This window comes from Brachycentrus maculatus, unplaced genomic scaffold (assembly GCF_059751285.1).
Source record: "Brachycentrus maculatus isolate JH-2025_06_01 unplaced genomic scaffold, ASM5975128v1 h1tg000345l, whole genome shotgun sequence".
NCBI lineage: Eukaryota > Metazoa > Arthropoda > Insecta > Trichoptera > Brachycentridae > Brachycentrus > Brachycentrus maculatus.
In genome coordinates, this window is record NW_028281094.1 from 1072501 (window position 1) to 1086779 (window position 14279).

Consider the following 14279-nt stretch of genomic DNA (forward strand, 5'->3'; position numbering starts at 1 on the left):
CATATTTTTAATATTCAAATTCTTAAAAAATATATATAGATGAAAATGTGAATGTTGGTTTGCTAATAATCTCAAATATTCCGTAAAATTATTCACCGATTGCTTTTAAATTTTAAATTTAAAATTTTAACACACACAAATAGGCTTTTTATCCCAAGCAATATATCTTTATATAACTAACATTGAACGTACAAATAATCGTAAACGTAGTCATTTGCATTATTACTCAGAACTATTCCTTTCGGGTTATTAATATCATACCCTCACCATTCTCTGATATTTTACTAACGGAGATTCTCGGGAAATTCCGACCGATTATTGTTTGGTATTCCAACAATCAACCATAATAATAAATGAACATTTTCCGGCTAAATTAAGTATCAAAATACTATACTTGAAATCAATTTCACAATGTCTTTATACTAATCTCACTAACAATCGTTATTTTGTTTTGAGAATTATGTATTAGAAATGATTCTTCTTCAGAAAATCGGTGGAAATTTGTGAATTTTATTTATTTTCTGACGTTTATGGTTTACAACATTTTGAGTGTGTCCAAATACTTGTTAACACAATCTGGATTATCTCCAATTACAGGAGTTATTTTCATATTATTTTTTGATATCTCATCAAAGATGAAGAAGAATATGGAAGTCTGGGCATTTACGGGGCTTACGACCGTCATAGGCTGGTTTGAGTGATCACTTTACACACGTGTAACATTCACCAATTCAACCCATTATGGACAACTCAAATTCTTGGAAGTTCTATATATATGAACCAATTTAGAAGCCTTGTTCACGAATCACTAGAACTTCACTAGAGACATCTATTGGTGAGATGTAAATTGTAGATTGTATGTAGATTGTCGGTCGTAAGCCCCGTAAATGCCCAGACTTCCATATTCTTCTTCATCTTTGATGAGATATCAAAAAATAATAGTTTATGGTTTATATTTATTTATTGTGTGTGCATATATGTATATAATAAACATATATGTAGAGGCGTGCATTCTATATTATTTATAACGAAATTATTCGATTACTCTCGTTCCACGTAGAAACACGACCAGTGCCTACTATGCCTTATCCTTACCCAACCCTACTCTGATTAAAAACTCTGTGCAAGCCACTGCATATATGCAATTATGTGTATGTTTTTAAGCCTCCATACTGGTCGGCGCTTTTAGCTACAATGCTGGATGATCCGGGTTCAAATACAAAAGATGATCAAAATGAGTAGTATCGTACTCTAACTAAATCAACTCATAATTTTATTTTACTGTTCTTTCTTCACTCATTCAATTCACATGCTCAATCCATCTCGACACATCTTTCTTTATTTTATCGATAGTGCTTATCTAAGCCTTGCATTCTCGTTTTATTTTACAATTTGAATATTTGTCATACATTAGTATTTTTATTTTATTTATATAATGCAGTGTAATTGGTAACAAAATATAGCTTACTGAATATATAACATCAACTGCTTATTTAAACTGGAATAAAAATAATTATTTCTTTTTTATATTTATGTTTAGTAATTTAATGACTCGTAAACGAGTGGAGGCTTGTAAGAAAACAAAAAGTATAATTAGTTTTATGTATTTTATTTTTTTACAATTTTTCAAAATCAAATTTCGCAATGACGACACGTTATGAAAATAGATCAAGTATATTTTTTATGACTTAAGTCCCATTCCAGTAAAATAAGTAGTACGTGCATTGTTTTAGCGTTTGAGTTTTTGTTTAATTTTTATAGCTGGATTGATATATTCCTATCAAATAATATACTAGATGTATTGGATTAATAAAAATATCTTGATGGTATTTTTGACATCTCACCAAAGATGAAGAAGAATATGGAAGTCTGGGCATTTACGGGGCTGACGACCGTCATAGGCTGGTTTAAGTGATCACTTTACACACGTGTAACATTCACCAATTCTAACTATTATTGACAACCACACTACTACTAGTAATATGCAAGTACCTATCATCTAGGTTTGATATTTAAATTCTTATTTTCAAATAAAAATATAAATTTGAAATAACAAGGTAAATTATATGAAACAAAATACAACTGTCAATTATACTTAAAATGTTGTTTTGTGATTAAAAAAGATAATATCAACTAACGGAAAAAAAATATTAAAGTATATCAAGTCTTTTACATGAATTAAAGCTTCGTAAACATGTGTGTGTGTCGGTTATAGATTTGTGTTGTCGCTTCACCATGACGCTTTCGCCATGTTATCGACCAAACTCTTGGGAACTGTGATGTAACTGGCCTAACGATTCGGAACAGTTGTAAAGTGTTTGGTGATCACTTTAGTTGGCTGTGTTGACATAAAGTTAAATCCTAATTATGGATTCGGAGGACTTAAATCCCGTCGAGAGTCATATTGATAGTCTGCAAGGAGAAACTTTAGTTCAACGTAAGATATGTTTCAATATAATCACTAAATTCGAATTAAATGTCTGCCAAAACTCAGACGTTCAGTAGACTTTGCTCATAATTATAAAATTATCATTGTCTTTATCGACTGTATTGACTAAACGTGTCGCCTACTTTCAAAATTCACCAGATCCATGTAAGTCGATTTTCCAATAAATGCAACATTTTCCGGGTAACATTAATGTTTAAAATATTTGCCTTTCTTTAGATAAAATATTATGAAATAGAGAATTTTTACATTTTTGTAGATATTTTTCAGTGTTTAAAAAAACACGAGACACAAACCGATCATGATGTCATCTTAATTTTTGACCTATCCCCGCTCTCTGATTGGCCGATATGAGTCAGAAGGCAAGTTCCATAAATATAGCGGAATTAGAAATACAACGGTGTTTTTAAGTATTTTTAGCAGGGTTTTCAAGTATATAAATATTTTAAACAATATAACCCACAATTTGGCTGTCCAAACTTAAAACACAGAAAGGGACAATTTTTTGTGGAACTTTTTTTTTTCATTTTTGGAGTAAGTAGAATCTACTTGCAAAAAAACGTACTACTAAAAAAATGTCCATTACTGTGTTTTGAATTTGGACAGCCGAATTGGCATTCCGATAGAGTATATATTTTTAAATCTTATAAAATTGCATCTGGCGGATTTTGAAAGTAGGCGACACATATTTAAAATTAATGGAAGTGAAGCATAGAGTTGGCAAAAGAAGGATGAAAGTACACCAATTGCAGTGGAAGTTTCAGACGTATATGCAGCAAAATACTGTGTATGATAGGTGTTCGAGTAAAAGTGTAAAATATGGAAAAAATGCAAGACGTAGATAAGCATTATCGTTTAAGAAAGGTGTGTTGAGATGGTTTGGATATGTGAAACGAATGAGCGAGGAAAAAACGGTAAAACACAAATGATATAATCAATTCCTAACTAACTAACTAACTAACTAACCATCACGCCGCTTCCCCGCATGGGTAGGCAGAGAGAATAGAACGCCACACCACTCTGTCTTCAAACATTCTTCGCCTTTTCTAAGTTCATGCATCTCCACACACACAGCCGCCGATTGTTACGACCTGATCGTGCCATATTTTCTCGGTCTTCCTCTGCTCCTTTTTCCACTCACATTTGCCTCATAAATTTGTTTTACCGTTCTTTCCTCACTCATCCGTTCTACATGTCCAAACCATCTCAACACACCTTTCTTAATTTTATCGACAATGCTTATCTCAGCTTTGCATTCCTTCTTTATTTCACTATTCACACATCTATCATACATCGTTTTGAAAATAATAAATTCCAATTCACCATAATGCGCCTTCACTGGGTTTTCCCACGGGAAAACCCAGCGAAGTTATTTATTAAATTATATGAAAAGAAAGATTTTTATGACTTGCAATGAAATACGACATGAGCAATATGACATTACAAAAATAATCCTTAATTTTTAAATATCTTTTTTTTTCATTTAAATGTTGCTTTCAAAAAATCAAGTGGGATTGCATACTTCACTTTATTCGTTTTTTAATATTTATATTTCAGTACAAGAAGGTGAAACTGATGTGCCCGATGGGGAAGTTGAAAAACTCAAAACATTCCCAGATTATGAAGTACCAGGTGTCATCAAGCTCACCTTAAATGAGTTTACTCAAACTGCATTAGGTGTTTTGGTAGGAGTAGATGTCACTGGAGAATTTCCATGGAAGAAAATTAATAAGGAGTTGCTCTATGATAACATCCAAGTGCTAGGAGATGAATCTGCATTCAGTCAATATAAAAATCAAATCGCATCCTACGAAGAAGATGACATATTGATTGGATATATTCTCGATGAAACAAACGACGAAGATGAATTTTACGTCTGTTTCACTCCAGAATCTAAAACGCACTGCGAGGAACTCTCCGAAGCATGTTTGCAGAAACAGTATGCTATTCTCGAACAATCCATTACAAAAGAATGTCGTCCCTGGACATCTCTTGGCAGTGAAATAGAAGTAGATGAAAGTATCCCTAAAAACAGCAGACCTCTGATAAGAGTCGAAGTGAAATCGAGGTACCCTGTGGCTAATCAACCAGATTTCTTTGTCGCGAGAAAAGCGGATGCTGCCAGAGATGGATATATCGAGTTGGTTCCGCAGAAAACTAAATTTTACAACGTTTTTAAAAAACGAGTTGACATCGCTATCCAAGCCAATCCAGAGAAAAATTGTTCATCAGCTCAAACTGTTCCGAGATTTCCTCAAAATGTTTGGACGCAATGTAATCTTGAGGGTCAATCTAGCGAAGCGCCTGAAGAAGGTAACCAGAAAGATGATGAGGATGACAATAAACCTAAAGACTTAGCAACTAGGCAAGCTGAGAAAGAAAAAGAATTAGTTTTACAAAGATTGAACACATTTATTACTACTAAATCTCCATCTGTCGAACGAATCCTAAAATTCAATGAAAAGATTGATTTTTACAATCTCGACTATCCAAATTTAATAAAAGATGGGGGAAAATTGAGTAAGACCAGGACTATGGAGCTTAAAGAAGTAATGGTTTTTACCGACTTTAAAGCGAAAAACAAATTTGTCGCAGATGTGGCTTGGCATCCTTTTTACAATAAACTGGTAGCTTTGGCATACTCGGATTGTACACCTTGCATAATTAAGTATCCATCGGATTCAACAGACGCGGTTAATAGGGCTGTTTTTGGAGAAAATCCTGTTGTCGTCTGGAGTATTGCTGACACCTTGACCCCTAAATTGTATCTTCAAAGCAATAGAGAAGTAATATCTCTTTCTTTCTGCCCATTTCAAGAAAATATTCTCGTAGGAGGTTGTGTTAATGGACAAATAATTATATGGGATTTGGAAGGCCGTCTTGAAGATACTGAAGAAATTGAATTATTGACAGAATATCAAGAGAGCAATAGAATCGCCATGAACTCTCAAATGGGCTGGATGAAAAAAATTCACGATAAATCTGTTGTGAGAACTACGACTGCTTCAAATTTGCTGTACAATCATTCAGCATCCGTCACAAATATCAAATGGCTATCGTCACATTTTGAAATTACAAATAAAGGAAAATTAAAACTCCTTTCCGAAAAAGATGAAAAATCAATGCAGTTCATTACAATATCTGAGGATGGAATAATTTTGATATGGAATATTAAAATGTCTTCAACAGATAATATACCAGAAAAACTTATTAAGGAATCTAAACGTGTTCCAAAACGACCCGATAACTTAATACTGGAGACGTCGCCTTTGAAAATGTTAGATGGTATCCTTAAACCACTTTATAAAATTGTTGCATCTAACCCCGCAACCAAAAAACTAGATCCTCTACTTTGTTTATCATTTCAGTATCCAATAATTAATCAAATAAAAACGAACTCTAAGTCCAATGCGTCCAAACTATATGAAGAAGAGTTAAATCGAGAGGAGATAGATGCATCCATGCAACCGGTTCTATGTGCCGCTTCAATGTATGGAGACTATCTCAAAATAACATGGAAAGGGGTAGAATCTGGAGCCGAAGGAAGCATAGGTACTGAGATGGCTACAAATTTATCAAGAGCTCGAATTCATGGAGGTCCAATCACCTGTTGTATAAGGAACCCATTTTACAAAGATATCGTGGCTACAGTAGGTGGCACAACTATTGCCATTTGGACTGGAGATTCTCAAGAGAAACCGTTTATTTGGAAAAAAATGAATTATTATTTAACAAGCGCAACATGGTCTAACAATATTCCGAGTCAAATATTTAGCATAACTTACATTGGTACCATTGATATCTGGGACTTTTTGGAGAGAAGTGATTTACCTGTTCGTACACAAACTGTGTCTGGAGACTTTCTAACTGGGATTTATACTCACAAAATATCAGAATATCAGAATTACATGGGAATCGCTAATTCTATAGCTTTCTTCAAATTGCTTAAGGTACCCCGATCTCTGGCAGAATTAGGTGAAAATGATATTCTACTTACTGAAAAATTGTTTGAGAGAGAACGTAGTGTCATAGATTTATACCAAAAATGGAATGATAAGTGGGAAAAGCAAAATGAAGAAATACTTAATAAAATAAGAAAGAAAAATGAAGATAAATTTAAAGAGAGAGATTTGAAAGCAAAACTTGCTATAAAAATGGAAGAAGAACGTAAAAAAATTGAAATGGAAGTAGCTGAGAAACTTAAATCTAAAGTCATAAGTGCCGAAATGAAATGGAAAAAACTCCAATGGGAAGGAGTTGAGATATCAATACAAATAAGGAAAAAGTTGAATAAAGCTCAATTACTTTTTCACGAGAAACCTCTGAGAGATATTGAGTATCAAAAACAAGCTAAAATGATGAAAATGATGGACGGACTAAATAATCGACAAAAAGTGTTCGAAGAATCGGTTGCTATACTATTTCCTGAAGTTATTCCGATGCCAGAGGTAGTTCCATATGTTAAATCTCAAGAGGAAATTAGAGCTTCGAGAGAGAAATGCATGGATGAATATAGTAATATTTCTATCAATTCTAAGAAATATCTAGATAAAAATAAGTATAAGTATTCTTATGTTTGGGCAGATGTGGCATTCGAAGGTAAGGATCGACGCAGATACCTAGACTCTTGTGCCGCTATTCTTGCTAAAAGAAAGGTGAAGATATCACAAAGGCTGAGGGAGGAAAGATCAAAATCTTAAGATATGAACTTGAGATTTTGTGAAAAGAAACTTGTATTGTAACTTCCGTTACCGATATAACTTGAAAATATTCAATTAAGAATTGAACAGGCTACTTTCAAACAAGAACGGTCGAGGCTCAGGCTAAATTCAATCATCTTTTGATAACCCAAAATAATGAATTAATTTGTCCTTCCAAAAGTTATGCTTAGTATCGTAAACGTAAAATAAAGTTCATTGTCCTATATTCTTTGTTTCAATGTATTTTTTAAACATATTATTAAAGTATTATAATTATTACGTTACTAGCGTTATTAAATGGCTTCCCTTTCTTGATTTTTTAAAACTAATGTATAAAAAGTTTTTTTTTATTATTTAGGACGGAGTTGTGCGAATATTTTGGCCTTTGGTTTGAAGAAAATCAGTTTTTTTATTTAATTAAATTTATTCCAGGTTAGGTTTTTTTAATATTTGAAAATAAGTAAAAAATAATACTTTAAAGTGATACTAGATATAAAACCTTACTGCTATATACATATTAAGATATATTCGAAATCTCAATAGAGACAAAACATATTTTCATACGAATGGAATATGGAAGTTTGAGCATTCACGGGCTTACGACCTGGATAGCCACATCCCCATTGTTGTACATCCATATTGTACCAAATATTGAAATTTGTATGTATAGCATATGTTACGTATCTTCAAAATGTTATAATAATAGTAGTAATTTTTGATAATTTACATAGCGCCATTTTTGTAAATTACTTCCCTTAAGGGTTTTTCTCTGTGTTTTGAATTGAAGAAATGGAGATAGTGGAAATGATTTACCAAACAAATGTTTTTTTTCTGAAGATCATCTAACTCTCACTGTTTGTAACCACTAGTGGAAGAGCTTTTCGTGCCACCTGTCCTGCAAAATCAAAGGCACGCTTGCCAAATTTAATGCGCTGGTTGCGAGCTGGTACGATCATGTTACCTATAGCAGTTATAGTCGGTTGAAGTTTAAGACACACGTCAACCAATTCGTTAGGAATGCTGTTATTATATTATTAGTACCCTGTCAATTGAGTTGTAATTTAAACCAATATTTTAAACATTCCCTATGTCTGGTATGGGTATATTTTCCACTGGGTTCTAGAAGTTCGTAGACACGTTTATCACAGTGGTTCTTAACCTAGGTTTGATCGAACCAAAGGGGTTCGGTGAGTCAGTCTCCCGGGTTCGGCGGAGGTCAAAACACACACCCGACTTATTGTACGATATTATGAAAAATGATAGGACACAAGATATTTTCATTTATCCAATAGATCCAGTATATCATTTGAATGGATTATATCAATCTAGCAATAAAAATAAACAAGAACTCAATCGCTAAAACAATGCATGTACTACTCTGTTTTTACTGGAATGGGACTTTAAATAAGTCTTAAAAAATTTACTTTTTACTAATACGGGGAATCACATAAAAAAGGGAAGATTTTTTGGCAACACTGCTACCCAATAGTCGAATTGTATTAAGGTAAAAGGTAAGGTCTCTGAAATGCAAAAGCATAAGACACACTGATTTGCAGTAAATATTCACTATTTTGTTTTTGTTTTTATGTCAAAGTCATGCTATAATGGTTTTGTTCTTGGTTTTTAATGGTTTTATTCATTTTGTGCACCTATGCATAAATATTGGGCGATGTCCGCCTCCGTAGTGTAATGGTCAGCACGCTCGGCTACCGTTCTGGAGGCCTCGGGTTCGATTCCCAGGGGGGGTAAAATAAATATAAGTGATTTTTTCACTGTAATATTTATTTAATATTATTACCCTGGACTGAAGCGGAGGGCTGATCACCTTTCCTTCATGTGTAAACGATCAAGATAACTCTGCGTTTATATGACGCAGTGCCCTATGCACCATTGGGGTGTGGATAAGGGTTTTTTAGAAATGTATAAATATAAACCTATGTTTTGAATTTGAAAAAAATCATATTTTATTTTTCCAATTAAGGGCTGAACGCGCATATGAAGCTAGTAAGGTTCGATACCTCCAACACGGTTAAGAACCACTGGTTTAGCAGATGGATATGTTCTTCCCTTAATTAATTGATTGCATCAATCCTTATCATCCCCTCGTACATAATCGTGCTATTGGCAGTTCCGTCAATTAGACTGTATGTTACGAGGGTCAAATTCGGTGCCAAACAGAAAGTCATAACCGACAAACGCGAACGCAAGTTAAAACAAACCTTTTGGTCGTGTTCAGAATAATGCATTTTTCTTGAATTTCTTCAAACTTTAGACGTTTGCATCTGAATTGTCTAAATCCCTTTTTACGTTTGCTAATTGGAAAAAGCATCATTCTTGTCTACGTAAATTAAAAGCTGATCCACCAAAACGTTATTTCAAATGTTTTTGCTTAATTTCATTAATTGATCGGCAGTCACATTGTAGTATACGGTGTTTGAAAATGATACGGAATGCATCGAAACACGTGTCGCAATGGATTTTAAGAAATTGTGGTAATTACCAAATAAAACCTAAATCAAAAATGTTTTTAATTACTTTAATTTTATCGTTTATAATGCGATTCATTAATAACTACTTACAGTTTGGGTCATTTTTAATATTGCATTTTTAACATTGACATTCCGCATTATTTTTGAACACCGCAATGATGCGGAATGCATAGAAACACGTGTCACAATAGATACGCAAATAATGGTCATTCATTATACTCATGGTTAAATGGCAAAACTTACTCGATACAAATCAACAGTCAACTGTCAAATTAACAGTCTGTAGAAACAATGTTGCCAGATTAAAAACAATACCTCTAAAAATAACGCATATTTTTGTATAATAACCCTTTGGTCTTTATACCAAATCAAACACGCGTAGTTATTTTTTTGGATCTTTTACAAAGCAGACACTATTTCAATTGAAGTTTTACTTGGCAAATATCATTTTCAAAAACCATTTTTAAGCAATAGTGGTATTTAAAAAGTAAAACTTAAATTCAGAAAGGATATATTTTACCACAAAATGACTGCCGAATCAATTAATGAAATAAATGTTTCTGTATATCGATCTAATAATATACGTGAATATTGAAATATAATACGCGTTAGGTAAGCAAAATAATCAAAAGTACTTAACAGAAAGATCGTTCAGGTATAATTATACATAATTACGAACTGAACGTAAAAGGGGATTTTAGTTCTTGGTGCTGAAAGTGCTTGTCCCATTACGTGCTCGAGGGCCGTTGATTAAAGGTACGAATCCAAAAAGCTTCTCGCAGAAAGCTCAAGAGTCATTCTGCTGATCACTCAGTTCCACTTACGCTGATGGTTCAACCATTTTTTTCCTACTACCCACTCCAGACTTGAAACACTTTTCTCACTCTTTTATAATTACACATTTTAAACGAAATTTAATTTACCTGGCAGACGGGAACTGTTGTGATATTTTAATCGAAATTTTCATTCAATTAAATTATACAATTTCATCAAAAACTTATTAAAATGTGTTTTATAATCGTTTTTAATAAAACACCCCAAAGAAGGAATAATTGATGTAATTAAAAATTGGTCATCTCATGGCATTCATTTCATATATTTTACTACTATTACTACTACTACCATTTTTTGCAGAAGTAAGCAGAGAGGATGGAACGCTACACTTTTCTGTCCTGGCATACACTCCTAGCATCATTCATATATTTTAATAATAATAATAATAAAACCCTTATCCGCACCCCAATGGTGCATAGGGCACTGCGTCATATAAACGCAGTGTTATCTTGATGGTTTACACATGAAGGAAAGGTGATCAGCCTTCCGCTTCAGGTACCAGTCCAGGGTAATATTGAATAAATATGACAGTGAAAAAATCACTTATATTTATTTTACCCCCCTTGGGAATCGAACCCGGGACCTCCAGAACGGTAGCCGAGCGTGCTGACCATTACACTACGGAGGCGGACGAAATATATTTTACGTATCTTAATTACATTTTTACAGTGAAACTTTTTTGCCTCCCAAGTATTATGAGTATTTTCAACATTTTGAATGTGTCCATATACTTGCTTACAAATCTGGATTATCTCCGCTTAGGTATCATTTTTATATTTTTAACATCTCTACATAGATGAACAAGAATGTGGAAGTCTGGGTATTTACAGGGCTTACGACCGTCATAGGCTTGGTCAGGGATAACCGTTTGAGATATTAAAATTGTATTGAGATTACATTTGTTTGTGATTTCCCATATGAGGCCTCAGTCAGATTCTCGGTAGGATCAACTAACATTAAGGGTATCATGACGTAGGATTTTTTTACATGATTCCTTTGGTTTTCTTTTTGTGAAATCGCTCTTGGTAAAAAATTTTTTTTTTTTAAAAAAAATACAATATTGAATCAACTCCGAGTACCGTTGACATTAATGCTATTTTTTTTTCGTATGATAAATAAAAGTTACCACCATTCTTCCTCCATTTCCTTTCCAAATATCATCGTTTTTTTACTCTGAGCTCTTTTACTAATATCAACTGTATGATTTTCTTTTCAAATGTATAGAGATAAGAAAAATGAAGATTTACAACATTTTGAGTTTGTCACAACTTTACAAATTTACACATGTGTAAAGTGATCACTTAAACCAGCCTATGACGGTCGTCAGCCCCGTAAATGCCCAGAATTCCATATTCTTCTTCATCTTTGATGAGATGTCAAAAAATAATATTATCAATTTATTTTGTTATGGTATTTTCCGAACGTTTTACATAAACGGAGTCGAGTTTCTACCCCCTCAAATTCGCGAGCCAAAACTTTAGGATTTATTGGAAATATTACAGATAATTTACTTTTAATCCCAGAAGTAAACAGTTTTAATGCGACATTGACTTTTCGAAACTCCAATTCCCGGGAGTCCAATAAAAATGTTATCGAGATATTTATTATTGACAAATAAAACCACACCCTGTTTGCTTGCGATGTTTGGCCGGAGAGGGTTGTTTTGATTAGTTTCGATTTGCCACCACGAGAAAACGTATTTGTACTTATATTTTTAGGGTTGAAAATAAACGAAGGCCTTCAAATAGAATTAAAAAAATATCCAATTTGAGGTCGACAAAATGTCAAGCATTTTTGTCCGTTACAAAATACTTGTTTATGATACAGGAATTTTATTTTAAACTGATTTTCATAAATGAAATTTATAAAATCATGACATCAAATTTTAAGTACATTTATTTTCTACGTATATATATATACAATAAATATAAAACGAGTGTTTTATAAAAACAATCGATTCTTATTGATAAAAAAAAAACATTGTGTATATTTTACTATTAAAATATCGATTTTATTGGCTCCATAATTCTATAATTTTTTTTGTTTTTTTTTTATTCACTCCATACCTTTATATTTGGTCATATAAAAAATATTTCTCTGAAATAGATTCTCCTATTTTTTCAATCTTAAAACTGATAATAACTGCCCTTTTTTCATAATCGTGATTTCCTAAAAATCGAATACCCGCTTCTACTTTATTTTTAATCGTTTAGAAATCTATTGAAGAATATTTGAAGGTTTTACAATTCCATGCAAACCCACAATATTAAATACCTTTGATTTCAGCCTCAGCTAAATCCTTTAGAATATTTTATTCGTCTGAATGAATTTTCTAAAATATAAAAATAATGTACTTGTATAAGACCTCTATTTGATTTCATTAATGTAAACACGACTAGTTTAAATAAGTACACGTGTTCTCATCAACAAGTGAAAAATTAATATTTTCATACTTAAGTCATCAAGTTAATGCCAGATCAATAAATTATTTTATTTTTATTTTTCCAAGTTTGATTTTACACATTCGACCCTTGTTTCTCACATACGGTATTTAATAATGGTGTTGAATGCATCGAAACACGTGTCACAATAGATTTTATTAAATAGTTGTATTAACCAATAAAAAGTCATAATTTTATACGTTACATATATACAATAATTATTATCTTTGAGCTGTATAAAGAATTTATAATTATTTTAAACATTAATACACGTCTTAGCAGAAAAGTCTTGATTAAATATTTTACAATTATAAACGAATTGCTACTATACATATAATTATATATACAAATATATATGGGACAAATTCAAGTCAGCTTTTATATATTTGTAATACATTACAATTTTTGCTGTATGTACGTTACTTGTGAAACTATCTGCCACTCTCGAGGGTATACCCTTAAAGAACACTAAGTAACGTAATAAGTATTTATGTCTTCCACACTTGTATGTAATGAACTCGACGACCCAACTCCTTAAGTGATAGTAAAATAAAGAGTTTTATTTGAATGCTAGAGCGAAGAAAGCATACTTTGACCCAAGTCCAAAATAAATTCTTTTCTGAAGACTGTACATATTCAAGTATGTTTGTCCTGTTTTATTTAATTATAAAAATATACGTTTTTTTCTTATTGTGGGTATTTTCTGTCATTTATTTTTTTAAATATTTTTTAATACAGCTTTACTTTGTTCCGAGTTTACTGCATAAAAAATATTCACTTTTTTATTTATGACATATTCATTCACTTCTAAACTTACTAACGTTTGCAATACAACATTTACAATATACTTAATCTTATTTATTACTTTCTGTTTTCTCTAAATTACAATAAATTTTATTCTTAACCTTTTATTGTTTTTAACAAACATTGCTTTCGTAATTTTTTGTACTCCATTTCAAATAATAATTATAAAAATATCACTTTCTATAAATTACGAAGATTGATTAAGCTTAAAGATAAAAAAATGATTAAAGTGTTTTATAAAAGACTATTGACATTTTAGACATGAAAATAATAATCATAAAGTAGTACATAGTCTGTTACATTTTTTTAAGAATCCGCACACACGTGGTCATAAAACAGCAAAACCAGAAATGGTAAAAAAATATTTGAAAAATGAAATATTTCGAAATCTTTGCACACAAATTCTAAATTTAACCCCTCTCCTCCCACAAATGGTTATACTCAACAGAAAAACTTTTTTAATAAATATTTCCACTCTATTTTCTTCATATAGTTTCAGCAGATGGCGTTTCAAACTGATGTGCTAAGATTTTCTTATCATGTAGAATATATACTTGTTAATTTT

The 14279-nt window shown here is 32.0% G+C and overlaps 2 protein-coding genes across 2 annotated transcripts in view; one reads left to right on the top strand and one right to left on the bottom strand.

The window, feature by feature from the left end:
• Positions 1-14279, bottom strand: part of LOC148303825 (uncharacterized) — a 78627-nt gene that overhangs the window by 33688 nt on the left and 30660 nt on the right. The gene's annotated exons all lie outside the window — the stretch shown is intronic.
• Positions 2148-7146, top strand: LOC148303826 (dynein axonemal intermediate chain 3-like). The gene is made up of 2 exons (XM_088269342.1): positions 2148-2437; positions 4004-7146. Exons 1-2 carry the CDS (start codon positions 2368-2370, stop codon positions 7144-7146), a joined length of 3213 nt encoding a protein of 1070 aa, XP_088125468.1. The 5' UTR covers positions 2148-2367.

Bases quoted from the DNA above. Each gene is read 5' to 3' on its own strand.
- LOC148303826 (XM_088269342.1), top strand. From the start codon at position 2,368: ATGGATTCGGAGGACTTAAATCCCGTCGAGAGTCATATTGATAGTCTG. The intron at 2,438-4,003 runs GTAAGATATGTT...TTTATATTTCAG, and splicing joins AGGAGAAACTTTAGTTCAAC to TACAAGAAGGTGAAACTGAT.